The sequence below is a fragment of the Vigna unguiculata genome, chromosome 10 (assembly GCF_037176805.1).
Source record: "Vigna unguiculata cultivar grain cowpea cultivar isolate G323 ecotype 2 chromosome 10, ASM3717680v1, whole genome shotgun sequence".
Classification (NCBI taxonomy): Eukaryota; Viridiplantae; Streptophyta; class Magnoliopsida; order Fabales; family Fabaceae; genus Vigna; species Vigna unguiculata.
In genome coordinates, this window is record NC_140801.1 from 4706901 (window position 1) to 4723905 (window position 17005).

At 33.7% G+C, this 17005-nt stretch overlaps 1 protein-coding gene across 1 annotated transcript; it reads right to left on the reverse strand.

Moving 5' to 3' along the window:
* Positions 1-16023: 16023 nt before the first annotated feature.
* LOC146882029 (uncharacterized) lies at positions 16024-16589 on the reverse strand. The gene is made up of 2 exons (XM_085668029.1): positions 16163-16589; positions 16024-16052 (listed from the first exon to the last, which is right to left on the reverse strand). Exons 1-2 carry the CDS (start codon positions 16587-16589, stop codon positions 16024-16026), a joined length of 456 nt encoding a protein of 151 aa, XP_085524155.1.
* Positions 16590-17005: the final 416 nt, after the last annotated feature.

Below are 17005 nucleotides of genomic sequence, written 5' to 3' on the forward strand. Positions count from 1 at the left end.
CTTGGCGGGATCACATTTTCCACTAGGCGCCATGTGTTCCAAGCTTCTCTGGTTTTCCCTTATCACCTGGCAACACACCCCAAACTGCCAAGCATCACACCCCAAGTCGCTAGGCGCCACACCAGTAGCGTCACTGCTACTGGTTTTTGGCACTTTGAAGCAAGTTCCAAAGAACCGCAAACACTATACATACAATCCATAACATTAAATATGATTATCCAATCATAATCACATGACTGGATCATAGTCCAACACAATCCTAAACAACCATTTGAGCTAGTACTTTTCTATGTCATACATGTCAGAATTAAATGCCATAAAGGATCCCATTAACCGCATTTATTAATTAATTATTTATTTAATTAATTAAATTTCGCGGGTCTTATATTCCCCCCACCTTATAAAATTTTCATCCTCGAAAATTGAGTTCACCTGGGAAAATGCAGATAGGACTGCCTCAACCTTCCTTTATCTTGAAATTATCTCTTCCTGGTCTCTACCCTTTTTATTTCAACCCTCCCCTCACACGTTTCCCCATTTTTCCTTTCAACCTCAGTCCTATGTTAAGTTGTAGTATCAATTTAACTCTGCCACTCTACGACACACACATGCGCTGACACCTCTCCTTATTCTAATAGTTAAATTCAATTCCTCTTATCAAACTTGTGGTATTAGTCCAAGGAACTCATTCTTAAAGATCCCATTGCCCAACGCGTTGCTTTTGGGTTCTAACGTCACTTTTAGGCTCATCAACCCAACTTAGCTTTCCTTGCTCACCGAGATATCCTTGTGCGTCCTCGCATCTTCGATCAAGAGATTTTCTCAAAGGCCCTACCCAACTCTTGCAAAACAAACAGATCAAGTTTGACCTTAATTCTATAGTCAGTCACTACAGATAACACACACATATCACAAAAAAAAAACACAAACCTAACAAGAAAAGTATAGGGGAGAAACTCAACCTATGACTTTTCTCTCTTTTACCAAAACCTTTAGAATTAAGAAAGGAAACTATCCTAGATATAGTTATGAGTTTGCACCCCCATCACTCTACCAAGACATTTTCTGTTCTTAATACTTCCAGTTCACAAGTTCTTTTCCCTACGCACCAACGCTTCTTGGAAAGAACCTTTCCCCTTGCACACCAACGCATCGGGAAAGACAAGTAATACCCCTTACCTGTTCGCCAAAACCCAATAAGAGCATTACTTTCCTTAGGTCTTATAAGCAACTACCCTTGCCTGCTCACCAAAACCCAGCAAGAGTACCACTCTTACCTGCTCACCAAAACCTGTTAAGAGCACTGCTTCTACTAAGACCCGTAAGCAACAACTCTTGCCTACTCATCAAAACCCAGCAAAAGTATCACCCTTACTTGCTCACCAAAACCCGGTAAGAGCGTTGCCTACCTTGAGACTCACAAACAAAAACCCTTGCCTGCTCACCAAAACCCGACAAGAGCCCACCCGTTACCTGCTCACCAAAACCCGGTAAGAGTGTTGTTTTCCCTGAGCCTTACAAACACAACTCTTGTCTGTTCAACAAAACCTGACAAGAGCACCACCCTTACCTCTTCACCAAAACCCGTTAAGAGTACCACCCTTACCTGCTCACGAAAACTCGGTAAGAGCGTTGCTTCCACTAAGACCCGTAAGCAACAAATCTTGCCTGCTCATCAAAACCCAAAAAGAGTATTACCCTTACCTGCTCACCAAAACCCGATAAGGACGTTGCTTAACCTGAGACTCACAACAACCACCCTTGCCTACTCATCAAAACCTAGTAAGGACATTGTTACTAAGCTTAGATTAAAGTCTTACAGTAACCCAAAACTCCATTTTACCCGACTCTCCAAAGTCTTAAGGGTAAAATAGCACTCCTTTTACTCGACTCTCCTTAGTCTTCTAAGTAAAAGTACAACCTAGTTTTTAAAGGGATGAACGAATTTCGAGCATACATCACACACCTAACGTAACATGCTTTACTACCCCAAAAGAAAGAAAATCAATTCAGACTTTACCTTGTTGTTGTCGTGGCACTTCAGACTTCCCCCGTTCAGGGCAAGATTTCGCGTAATGACCCGGCTTGCGACAATTGTAACACTTCTTCTCATTCGACTTTGCTTCTGAAAATTCTGGACAAACTCACCGAAAATGATCTCTCCCGCACTCGAAACACTTCATTATCCCTCATCCTTCATGTTGAGGTCTGGTGTAGGGTTTCTCTTGCCATTTCTCATCGATGCTACTACTATTAGGACGTGCCCTCATGACCCGACTTGAGTCCCTCTCTAGTTGTTCCACCATCTTTGCCTATTCTACCAACACAGGGAACTCTCGAATCCTCAGAGTTACGAGGAATCGACATAACTCATGGTTCAGACCATCCTCAAATTTTCTGCAGCGCCATTCTTCAATGACAGCTTGCGAGTAGAACCTCGCCAAGTACTCAAATATGTTAGTATAAGCCTGCACCTTCGTAGTCCCCTACTGCAAAACAATGAATTTTGCTTCCCTCTCATATCTGGCACTGTCTGGAAAATATTTCTCCAAAAATCGTGTCCTGAAGTTATCCCAAGTTAATCGCTCTTCTCGAGTCTGCATCAGCTGCTGCATCCCCCCACCAGTACTCAGCATCTGCTACAAGAAAGAGTGTGATGAAGGTCAACTTTTGTACATCAATGCACCCAATCACTCGGCATATCTTCTCACACTCCCTCAGCCATGCATCTGCCTCGTCTGGAGTGGCCCTACCAGTGAACTTAGCTAGTTTGTGCCTCATGAAATCTTCCATAGTCACGGGACGAGTAGGTGCGACTCTGGCTCTGGGTTGCCCTGCACTAGGTTGCATCGCGTCCACCATTCGATGAATCACATGTGAAATCTCATCAGCCCCAGTATTATCCCTCTTTCTCTTGTTTGCCAAAGCTTGTGCACGCCACATTTCAGCTGGTTAAAACCACACAACTTAAGTCATGACTATGCAAACAGAAGGTTTAACACAAAAGAATTAACACACTCACTCGTAAGCGAAACACGATAAGCTCACTCCCTATAGACCCCAAAAATCTTTTGAAAACCATTGTTCTGATACCAAATGTAACATCCCGTCCGCATATTACGAATTTAAAATAATAAAACAAAAACATAATAATAATACTTCATATATTATAAATTGTTTTCCTAAAACCGTGGAAATTTAAATCTTTATTACACTGTTAAAACCAAATCGAATCCAAATATTTATTAAACACAATACATTATCAACTCAGTCTCATTATAAAGCCAAGTTCTGTAATTCAAATGATTACAAGAAAATCCTTAAAACTCATAAAATGATAAAATGTTGCCATAAAGTTTCCCAACTAGCCCACGCTCCGGCTATACACTCCACCAGTACCACCTGCAACATCATCTGCTCCCGTGTACCGCGTACACGATCATCGCCAAACACACGCAGATAGGGTGAGGTAACAAGAATATAAACATATGCAACAATTTATATAACAAAACACACACATTAAAGGAGCTCCATCCTTTGGTCTCCTCACCCATGGCCACCACTATGTAATCCATGTTCTACGTCTTTGGTTGATAATCTCAAGCTATCATTGCTATCCAACCTACAAGCCACCACTTGTAGAACACATGCGGGAACACTCACTATTTCGAGCCACAACTCAAAGAATGCTCGCATTACCCTCCATCCTGAGCCACAACACTAGGAATACTTCAGCACCTGACCCTTGAGATATCGCCCAAAGCCTCGTAGACCACGCGCATCCAAAGCAAGAAAAACACAATGTCTGTTTCATCAAAAATCGTCTGGCGCTCCACACGAGTCGCTAGGCGCAAAAGGCTTCCAGGCCGCCTGGCGGACACCTTACGCTGCTAGGCGCCATATGCTTTCTAAAGCCTCTACCAGATCTTTTCCGCTTAGCGGGATCACATTTTCCACCAGGCACCATGTGTTCCAAGCTTCTCTGGTTTTCCCTTATCACCTGGCAGCACACCCCAAACTGCCAAGCAGCACGCCCCAAGCCGTTACGTGCCACACCAATAGCATCACAGTTACTGGTTTTTGACACTTTGAGGTAAGTTCCAAAGAACCACAAGCACTATACATACAATCCATAACATGAAATATGATTATCCAGTCATAATCACATGACTGGATCATAGTCCAACACAATCCTAAACAACCATTTGAGCTAGTACTTTTCCATGTCATACATGTCAGAATTAAATGCCATAAAGGATCACATTAACTGCATTTATTAATTAATTAATTATTTAATTAATTAAACTTCGCGAGTCTTACAAATGGGGATGAATTTGTTTTACAGGGATGGGTATGGGATAGCGAAATTCGTCCCCGCCCCGCCCCGTTGCCATCCCTATCTTCTGCAACATATTTTGAAAATATGTTAGTGTCAAAATTAATTAATATTGATGTTATATGTTCTACCGAATCAATTAATTCATAATTAAACAATTAATCAAACTTTTGTTTCCATATTATTATAGATGTTTGCGATTTTGAATTTCAAATTCAAACTTTATTGTCATCTTTCAATCCTATGCAAAAGTTGTTGGAGAAGCAATGTCAATTGATTTTGTGATAAATTTGAAAAATAAAACTTTACCTTTTCAAAATGTTGTTTTGTTGTGCATAGAGATGTCAAAAAAATCTGTACTCGCGGGTATTCACGAATAAAACCCGTACCGGGTAGGAAACATGTATTAAAAATGGATACCCGTTACCCGCGGCGGGTACGAGTATTTTTGATACCCGCATGTTAACGGGGCAGGTACGAGTATCATAGTATCTGCACCTGTGGATACCCGTACCCGCTAAACTTTAATTCACAAAAATACCCTTATATATATATATATATATATATATATATATATATATATATATATATATATATATATATATATATATTAGTAAAAAACATTCCGACATAATTCTTTATAAGTTTCACATCTTGTCTTATGTCATCATTCTTATAGTCTCAAGTATTGGTACATTATCTTCTTTCAGGTACACCCCTTGACATTCTTCTCTTTCGTTTATATGAAATTGGGCATATACATCAAACCCTATATAGATAGTGACGTTTATGGTATGCTTGTTGTCAAATGAGGGAATCAAAATAAAAATATTTGACACGTGGCAGTTGAGGTTTATTATTTGTTTATTTTTCAAGAATCAATCAGAGAAAGTGAGCTTGTTGATCAAAACACTAATTAAAGAATTTCCATTGTGTTGAACGTCATTTTATATTTATTTTTATAATTATTTGGACTTGTATGAACTTGAGTTTATTTGAACTTAATTAAAATTTATGATACTGATTTATTTTATTTGAATTTATGATTAAATATTTCTTTTTTAAATAATTTTGTAAATACCCGTGGATACTCGTAGATATTAAAAAAAAAATACAAATATTCGCATAACGGATGCCTAACGGATATGGGTACGGGTACGAGACAGATATTTATCCAACAGGTAGGGTATGGGGGAGTTACTACTCGTACCCTACCGGTCCCGTTGACATCCCTAGTTGTGTAATTTAGATGTGAGTGTGTTGGAGTCCTGATGAAAAAGTGTTGGAAGATGAAAATATTTTTGAACAATGTAAAATTCTGATGATGATAGTGTATTATAAATTTTGTCTATTATGTAATTAAGATATTTTAATATGTTGTAATTATTTATAAAATCATTTTCAATCAATTTAAAATCATTGTCGCATAAGTTTTGTTTAATAATACTTTCACATTAAATCTAATATTTTCACTTAAATTTATCCTTTTTAATATATAGAAAGACTTAAAATATAATGGCACATTACATACAAACATATTTTTTAGTAAAATTCCGAATTTTTATTCAGAATGATGAAGTAAAATATCTTTTTATTTGGTTAACTATTAGTATGTTTTATTAAGTGTAAAAAACTAAATAATGTAGTACCAACTTTACAACAATTCATATATGTGGTCACATCCATTACTTGTCATATTCCCATAAACCAATTTTTTGGAAAAAAGGCAAAAATAACTCCTGAGCTTATGAAACATAATGATTTACATTGATCAGACAACTTTTGCATCTTCAAAGACATCTTCAGCATAAATTGTAAAAGCATCTACATTGCCCACAAAACCCTTATATGATATAACAACATCTACGTTTAGGGTATTATCATTTTTAATTTTTTAATTAATTTTATTATCTTTTCTAAGAAGCTTTGTACAAGTTTTTCACATCTACATATAAGTTTTTCAATGAACAATGATCTAGACCAAAGATCTTCAAAAAGGTCATTAATTACATTAAATTTATAGATATCGCAACAGTAACAATTGTAAAGCATGATGATTGAAATTGATTGCATATCTTGGGAAAACACATATAAACATAGAAAAGCAAATAATAATATCTAAACAAATCATGCACTAAAAGAGAAATTATTAAAGAAAAAATAATTACATCTAAACAAATAGTTAAATAAACTTTATGAATGAATGATTTTTGTACAATGTTAAAATGAATGATGAAATAGTTTAAATAACATCTAAATATATAAGATGAAGTAGTTTATAAGAAAAAAGTAATAATGTTAAAATGAATGATTTTTGTACAATAAAAACCTTCATTCAAAGACAATTACGATTCAACGGTATTAAAAAAAATCAAAACTAAAGAATAGAAAGTTTAAATTAGTCAACAAACGGTTTGAAAAGTAAACAAACCTTCATCATTTCCAAGAAAACATTCGTACAACTATTACCTTTGTTGTGTTCTTCCATCAGTTAATAAATCTCAGATTGAAACTTTTTGATGTTTTCCTCAAACACTTCTTCGAAGATAACAAAATTAAAAAGTAAATACAGAAAGCTTCATTCATGTCCCAGAATCAATCTCTGCTTCTACCGATTCAAAGACAACTATGATTGAACAATATTAAAACATAGAAACTAAAGAATAGAAAGTTTAAATCATTCAACATATTTAGATCTTAGAGAAGAAGAAAAGATTTGTTAGCTTAAAAACGTTTTGTCCCTTTATTGTTGTCTTTAAAGAGTGAAAGGTTCAACCTTTATTATATTCTACAAATATTTTATCCATCTCCCATAAAGCATTCATTCATCAGAGAAAAAAAAACATAAAAAGTATTCAGATCTTATAGAAGAAGAAGAGATCCACCAGAGTAAAAAACTTACGTACCTTTATTGTTGTCTTTAAAGAGTGAAAGGTTCAACCTTTATTGTGTTCTACAAATATTTTATCCATCTCCCAGAAAGCATTCGTTTATCAGAGAAAAAAAAACATAAAAAGTATTCAGATCTTAGAGAAGAAGAAGAGATCCACCATAGTAAAAAACTTACATACCTTTATTGTTGTCTTTAAAGAGTGAAAGCTTAAACCTTTATTGTGTTCTTCAAATATTTCATCCATCTCCCAGAAAACATTCATTCATGAGAGAGAAAAAAACATTCAGATCTTAAAGAAGAAGAAAAGATCCGATAGTGTCATAAAATTTTGTACCTTTATTCTCGTCTTCAAAGATTGAAAGTTTCAACCTTTATTGTATTCTTCAAATATTTCATCCATCTCCTAGAAAACATTCACTCATAACAGAAAAAAAAAAACATAAAAAACATTCAGATATTAGAGAAGAAGAAGAAATCCACTAGAGTAAAAAACTTACATACCTTTATTATCGTCTTCAAAGAGTGAAAACTTCAACCTTTATTATGTTCTTCAAATATTTCATCAATCTTCTAGAAAACATTCATTCATCAGAGAACAAAAACATAAAAAAACATCTAGATCTTAGAGAAGAAGAAAAGATTTGTAGAGTAAAAAAAGTTCATACCTTTATTCAAAGAGTGAAAGGTTCAACCTTTATTGTGTTCTTCAAATATTTAATCCATTTCCCAGAAAGCATTCATTCATAAGAGAAAAAAAAACATAAAAATATCCATATATTAGAGAAGAAGAAGAGATCTGCTAGAATAAAAAACTTATGTACCTTTATTGTTGTCTTCAAAGAGTGAAAACTTCTACCTTTATTGTGTTATTCAAATATTTCATCAATCTTGTAAAAAACATTCATTCATCAGAGAACATAAACATAAAAAAACATCTAGATCTTACATAAGAAGAAAAGATCTGCCAAAGTCAAAAGTTCGTACCTTTATTCTCATCTTCAAAGAGTGAAAGGTTCAACCTTTATTGTGTTCTTCAAATATTTCATCCATCTCCCAGAAAACATTCATTTAGTAGAGAAAAAAATCAAAAAGTGTTCAGATCTTAGAGAAGAAGAAAAGATCCGTCAAAATGAAAAACTCACATTCTTGAAGATAAACAGCTTGTGAGTGAAAACTTCTACCTTTATTGTGTTCTTCAAATATTTCATCAATCTTCTAGAAAACATTCATTCATCAAAGAACATAACCATAAAAAAACATCCAGATCTTACAAAAGAAGAAAAGATCTACCAAAGTCAAAAGTTCGTACCTTTATTCTTGTCTTCAAAGAGTGAAAGGTTCAACCTTTATTGTGTTCTTCAAATATTTCATCCATCTCCCAGAAAACATTCATTTAGTAGAGAAAAAAAATCAAAAAGTGTTCAGATCTTAGAGAAGAAGAAAAGATCCGTCAAAATGAAAAACTCACATTCTTGAAGATAAACAGCTTGTGAGAACATGATGGAGAGTGTTATGGTTGACAGAGGAATGAAGTTGACAGAGGAATGAAGTTGACAGAGAGTGACAGGAGAGAGTACGAAGAAGATGAAATTGTGAGAGAATGAATGGTAGGTTTAGGTCAAAAGATTGAATGATAGATTTATGTGAGAGGAGTTAAATTTTTTGTTTTTGATTTATTTTTTGAAGCTTGAAAATTAGGAGAGAGTGACACATGTGTTTTTACCTGTTGTAGAAAGAAAATTCTGAATGGAAGTAGTTCAGAAATATTAGTTTATTGAAAAACTTGCCATTTTTTAGTTCTCAATTGTATATAGTATTAGATGTCAAATAAACTAAACAAAATGTTGTTAAAAAGACTAAATCCATATATTTTCAAAAGTTTGAGGACTAAATTGGACTAAAATTTTGAAGAGAGACTAATTTCAATTTTCACTTAAAGTTAGAAGACCAAAAACATATTTAACCATTTAATATTTGAAGAAGTTGTTATCTACTTATTGATTCAATAATACTAAGAGTTATTAAGTCAATCATAATTTGGAGACTTTGATATATTTGCCAAATCACCATGCCAAATTAGTGTTTTCTGGTACCAAAAATATTTGCCGATGTTTGTGGTTTTGAGAGTCGCTTTTGACTGCAAATTTGGGACTAACACCTTTTTCTTTCCTCTTCTGGTTTTCCGCATTAATTTGTTTCTTTAATTGCCACTTCTTAAGTTCTACTATTTTGTTTCATCTGTATCAAGAAAACATTGCATAGATACGAAATAATGATAATTCCAACACTATAAAGCTACAATATATTGACCATAACAATGAAAATCATAAACCATAACATACGAACATTGACAACCTTACTTTTAATTCAAATATGCATATGAAAGGCTGGTTGTTTCTTTCTGCATTTCAAAAGCTTCAATCAGCATCTTTTTCATTACGGTAAGACTTCCAAAATTTAAAATCTGCATTCCAGGATACGTTTTTAAATTTTTTAAAACGGAAAAGGGTGTCGGTGGAATTTTGTGGAGTGAAAGTCTGGCCATGAATGCAAAATCAACTTTCAGCATCTTCGTATAGTTCAGTTGTGAGAACTATGTCAGCAAAACTGAAGAGCTTTTGTGTACATTGTATTACATTTGTGATAAAGCAAAGGTTATATTATATTCTCAAAATAATCACTTTGCTGTTACAAAATGTAAATTCTATTTAATATAACTTGGTCGTAACTTTAGTTGATAGTGAATTCTTTAACACTGTCACGTTGAGGTTAGACATATCTATTTGTAGATAGTTAATGATAGTCTTATAACTAGTGACACAATGAATCTTACAAACTTTGTGAGGATAAATTTTAATGCTAAGAAAGTTTAGATCTAATTCAACCTTTTCTAATCTAATGTTCTAGGTGGCAAGTCTTTGATGTGGAGAGGTGTGTTAAGATTCTACATAGAATTAAAATATATTATATAAGTTAGTTTAAACTTCACTTTATAAATTAATTTTAAATTTTTTGACAATTTTTTGATTAAGACTTAAAAGTAATTTTTAATATTTGAAGTTCTGTCAATGATTTTTGTCTCTGTCCAGAGAGACAATTCATTTGGTAAAAATCAATAGATAATTGTCATTCAAAAAGAGAAAATCACCTTTTCTATGAACAAAGACTTAGTTATCTTAAAAACTATTATATTCCGATGATTTATAAGTGTCATTATAAATAAATCTTTATGTTTGTAATACTCTGTTACCGTTGTCTCTTCCGGCTGCTTTGTTGATCCTTAAGATTCCTCTTCCTGCTATAAACCTTCATAACAGGTGATTTACTAACAGCTCTCACTTCCATGTCAATGAGTTCATAATTTATGAGATAGAGAGCTGTGTTTTTTTATCACCAATTCATTCCTAAAAGACAGAAAAATCTCCACCTTGTCTCCAGCTTCCAAATGAGATAATATGCTCTGCCAATCTGCATCATTAAAGGAAATGACTGTGTCTCGCTTGTATATCTGGATGGTGCACTTTGTGTAATTAACCAGTACGACACTAATAAGGTGATAGAAATAAAATATGTATAAGATACAATAATACAATATATTCAAGTATGAGTTAAAAATTGTGTACCTCGAACTAATGAAGGATCCATGGAAGCACGTAGTATGAGTTGTTACTGTTCTCTTTCTGATAGGTATTCTAAAAACGTAAGAGTGTTTTACGTTGTTACTTCAAAATTGACTAATGGGTATCAGTTTTTATAACCCCTCAGCAGAGACCAGGGACCTCTCAAAATGTATCTGATTATTCAAGCCCATCACAGACCGTTTATTAAACAATCCAACCCCATCACGGATCGTTCATCAGAATACCCAAAATTATATATATATTACCTATACAATAATTAATAGGTTAAATTATACTTTTAGTCCCCACTTTCGTAGCAAAATTTGAATTTGGTCCCTCAATTATTTTTTATCTCAATCTGGTCCCTATTTTGGGAAATTTGACTCAATCAAGTCCTTTTCGTTAGTGGTGGAGTAACGATGTTAAATGGGGTACCACGTGTCAGCTTCTGAATTTTTTGAATTTTTTTTATTTTTTTTTTGAATTTTTTTTTATTTTTTATTAATTTTTTTAAAATTTTATAAAAAATTAAAATTTTGCCACGTGTCAAGCTGACATCGTGCCACGTGGCAGTGACAGTGCCACGTGTCACTATTTGGGAGGTGTCATTTTCTCATTCTCAATTTGGTCCCTGTATTTTATCTTTTGTCTCAATTTAGTCCCAATTTTTGTAAAAATTGTGCAATTTCGTCCCCCTCCAAATTGAAACAAAAATTATAAAATGTTATACAAATATTTTTATTAAATTTGATTTTTTTATTCAAATTGATATTTTTATTATATATTTTCAATAAAACCAAGTTTCTTTAAATTTGTTTCACATTAAATTTTACTTAAACTTGTTTTCAAATTTTAAATTTATTTGTTTTTTATTGTTACATAAACTAGTTAATTTTTCTTAAATTATATAATTTTTATTTTTATACTAACTAAAATATTTGTATAGAAATTATTTGTATAGAAATTATTGAATTTTATACATTTTAAAAATATGCAATTATTTAAAATATAAATTCAAATAAAAAAAAATATTAAAGTATAATGTAATAAAATATCAATACAATTTATGAATTTTTTTATTAATATTATTTTCTATTAACAACTTTAAAACAATTTTAAATAAAGTTTAACGTAAAATATAAATTAAAATAAATTTAATCTTGTTAAAAATATTTACTTGAAATATCAATTTTGATAAAAATATCTTTGCATATTTATATAGAAACTAAATTTGGTTTTAATTTGGAGAGGGACAAAATTGCACATTTTTACAAAAATTGGAACTAAATTGAGACAAAAAATAAAATAGAGGGACCAAATTGAGAATGAGAAAATGACAACTCCCAAATAGTGACACGTGGCTCTGTCACTGCCACGTGGCACGATGTCCGCTTGACACGTGGCAAAATTTTAATTTTTTATAAAATTTTAAAAAAATTAATAAAAAATAAAAAAATTTTCAAAAAAAAATTTCAAAAAAAAAAAAAAAAATTCAAAAAATCCAGAAGCTGACACGTGGCACCCCATTTAATATCGTTACTCTACCACTAACGGAAAGGACTTAATTGGGTCAAATTTTTCAAAATAAGGACCAGATTGAGATAAAAAATAATTGAGGGACCAAATTCAAATTTTGCTACAAAAATGGGGACTAAAAGTATAATTTAACCTAATTAATATTAACAAATAACTTAATTTATTATTAATGTTAATCCATAATAATAACAATATAGAGAATAATAATTTTATATAATAAAATTATATAAAATATAACATTCTCCCACTTGGATAACATTAGTAAATAAATTAATTATATCAATTGCAACATAAATACAAATATCAATTAAGAAATTTAAACATGAATCACAAAGATAATATCCGATAGGGATACTAACCATATGCTTAGATTTCTTAAATAATGGATAATATATAGAATAAAAACAAACATAATAAATATGTGATCCCAAAATGATTCATAAATTCTCTATGTAGAAAGAGAAAAGATGTAACGAAACTGACGTCATTGACAAATTTACATCTTATGAAAACCATAATAATATAAAGTGTAAATTTCAGACTCCCACTAACCCAATACATCAAAAGACTTAACCACACCCATATGAGTTACATGATTTTGAAAAACTCCAACAGATAAGCCTTTAGTTAGTGGGTCTGCTAACATATTTTCTGTAGCAGTATGCTCAATCCGAGTTTGATAATCCAAAACTTTCTCTCTAACAAATAGAAATTTTATATCAAAATGCTTTGAGCGAGTAGAACTTCTGTTGTTTTGAGATAAATGGACGGCAACAGTGTTGTCACAATATATCACAAGTGGCCTAGAAATACTTTCAACAATTTGAAAACCAGAAATCAAATTTTTAAGCCACACAGCTTAACAAGTAGCTTCATAACAAGCAACATACTCTGCCTCCATAGTGGAAGTAGCTGTAAGAGTTTGTTTAACACTCTTCCAAGAAATGGCTCCTCCTGCCATCATAAAAATAAAGCCAGGAGTAGACTTTCGGTCGTCAGGGCAACCAGCAAAATCAGAATCAGAATAACCAATGACCTGAAGTTGATCAGAATTCTTAAAGGTCAACATATGATCCTTAGTTCCCTGCAAATATCTAAAGACCTTTTTAACAGCTTTCTAGTGATCCAAACCTGGATCACTCAAGTATCTCCCTAAAGCATTAACAGCAAAAGCAATATCAGGACGAGTACAAACTTGAGCATACATTAAACTACCAACAGCGGAAGCATATGGGATTTTTTTCATTTCAACTCTGTCATTATCATTTTGAGGACACTGAGATTTGGAGAGTTTGTCACCTTTTTGAACAGGTGCTGCACATGAGGAGCAAGAATGCATGTTAAACCTCTTGAGGACTTTATCTATGTATCCTCTTTGAGACAAACCAAGAATGCCACGTGACCTGTCACGAGAGATCTAAATGCCCAGAACAACAGAAGAATCACCAAGGTCCTTCATATCAAAGTGGCTATTTAGTATAAATTTTGTCTCAATCAAAAGTTCAACACTGCTACTAGAAAGAAGAATATCATCAACATATAAAACAAGAATGATGAAATGGCTCCCATTTTTCTTCAAGTAAATGCATTGATCTGAGGCATTTTCCTTGAAGCCAAAAGAAGTGACCACCTGATCAAATTTCAAATACCATTGCCTAGAAGCTTGTCTTAGTCCATAAATAGACTTCTTCAACCTACAAACCAAATGCTCCTTACCGTTTTTAGCAAAACCATCAGGTTGAACCATATACACTTCTTCAAATAGATCTCCATTCAAAAAAGCTGTTTTGACATCCATTTGATGAAGCTCCAAATCAAAATGAGTTACTAAAGCCATAACAACACGAAAAGCATCCTTAGTAGAGACCGGTGAGAAAGTCTCCTTATAATCAATGCCATCCCTCTAACTATAGCCTTTTGCTACAAGTCTGGCTTTATACCTTTCAACTTTTCCATCTAGACTACGCTTAGTCTTGAAGACCCATTTACACCCAACTGGTTTACAACCTAGTGGCAAATCCACAAGATCCCAAACATCATTATGGGCCATAGAAGCTAACTCATCATGCATAGCATTTAACCAATCATCACCATGAGAACTAGAGATAGCCTCTTCAAAAGTAGTAGGATCATCAACATTATTTAGATCATATTCATGCTCTTGAAGATGCACTAGATAATCATCAGGTATAGAAGACCTGCGTACTCTTTGAGATCTCCTCAAAGAAATTTCTTCAACAACATCATCGTGAACTTGTTCATCTACTACAGGTGATGTGACATCCACAAGATCTGGAATAAATTCATTTTCATCACGGACAACTGGAACGACATTATCTGCAGGAAGATAAATGGATGGCACGGGAATAACAACACGGTCTTCTCTAAAAGTGACTGGTCATGGTGTATTGCTCCCACTGTCCAAATCATCCTCAAAGAATACCGCACGGTCAGACTCAATAACCCACATAGAGTGAGAAGGATAATAAAACCTGCTACCACGAGAACCCACACAATAACCAATAAAGAACCCACTGACAGTCTTGAGATCAAGTTTTTTTAACTGAGGATTATAAGGCCTCACCTCCGCCTTACAGCCCCACACATGGAAATGTCTCAAACTTGGCTTCTTCCCAGACATGAGTTCATAAGGAGTCTTTGAAACAGACTTGCTAGGTACTTGATTAAGAATATACACAGCAGTCCTTAAAGCATCTCCCCAAAGGAAATCCGGTAAAGAGGAATGACTCAACATACATCTCACCATCTCTAAAAGAGTGCGATTCCTCCTTTCTGCAACTCCATTTTGCTGAGGAGTACCAGGCATAGTATACTGAGCTTCAATACCACATTCATCAAGAAATCTAGTGAAAGGTCCATGATTTCTTCCAGTCTCATCATATCTGCCATAATACTCTCCACCTCTGTCAGACCTTACACATTTTATCTTCTTTCCTGTTTTCAACTCAATAGCAGCTTTAAAAGACTTAAAAGCATCCAAGGAACTTGATTTTTCCTGTAGGAGATCTATCCAGCCAAAATGGGAATAATCGTCTATAAACATAATAAAATACCTATATCCGCCCATGAAAGTGGGTGTGATAGGTCCACATATATCAGTATGAATAAGCTCCAACACATTATCACTCTTGTTTGCTCCTGTATTCCTTACTTTTGCGGTAAGCTTGCCCTTAACACAATCAACACAAGTATCAAAATCAGAAAAATCCAAATCATGCAGAATCCCTTCTTTAATCAACCTCTCAATCCGAGGTCTAGAAATATGTCCTAGACGTCTATGCCACAACATAGAGGAATTTTCATCAACTCTACTACGCTTATGTCCAATAACAAAATTAACGGACATATCATTCAGATTCAGCATGTAAAGTCCATCATATAAAACTCCTGAGCCAACAATAATTGAATTGAAATAAACAAGTTTACCATTGCCAAATTCAAAAGTGTAGCCACATTTGTCCAAAATTGAAACTGAAATCAAATTTCTTCTCATAGAAGGTACATAAACAACGTCTTTTAATAACAAAAAATGTCCAAAAGGTAAATTTAAAGAAACTACTCCTATGTCTTCAACTAGTGCTCTAGCTCCATCTCCCATGATAATCTTGGACTCGACATCACTTGGTTTTCTCAGACTTGTGAACCCCTGTAAAGAATTCACAACATGAATAGTAGCACTCGAGTTTAACCACCAAGAATTGGGAGGAACATCAATAACATTAGATTCAAAACAAGCTAGAGCATATAGGAGTATACCTTCCTTATCAGCATTCTTCTTCTTAAGAATATAACAATCAGCTAGCTTGTGTCCAAATTTCTTACAATAGGCACAATTTCCCTTGAAGTACTTCTTCTTAGGCTCCAAAACCACTGGTGCTTTCCCTGTGTTCCCTTTTTCAGGACGAGATTTACCTTTGAAGCCCTTTTTCACAGGTTTAGTGCTTGAAGTAGTAGCTGTAAACTGCACACTATGAGACTTGGTCTTTTTAATCGATGCTTCCTCTTGAGAAATAATAGCTATCATTTCATCAATTGTCCATTCCTCCTTTTGAGTGTTGTAAGAAGTCTTCAACACATCAAACTGAGAAGGAAGAGATTCCATAACCTGCCAAATCAAGTAACTATCACCAAGATCTACCTTTAGAGATTTCAGTTTGTTATAATAGTGCACAAGCTTCATCATATGCTCACGAACACCACTGACACCATCATATTTGGTCTTCTCAAGAAGTAACAGATATTGACCCTTGTGAGCTTTATCAAAAGTTTTAAACTTCTCACCAACTGATCTCATAAAATCCTTAGCATTGTCATCATCCGGAATGCTCTATCGAATAGACTTCTCCATGGTATATCTCATCACCATCAGGCACACCCTGTTCGAATGTTTCCATTTTTCACGAGAAGCTCTCTAGACAATAGTGGACTCAGGCATAAGAGCTAAAGGTTCTGCTTCTCTCAAAGAAAAATCCATGTTGGTAATTGCTAGATACAAATCCAAAGATTCTTTCCAGTCCTCAAAATTTGTCCCATTTAAAGTTTTGACCAAAGTCAATGGCATAGGCAAAGAAGCTGGTATCAAAATAACAAAGAAACATT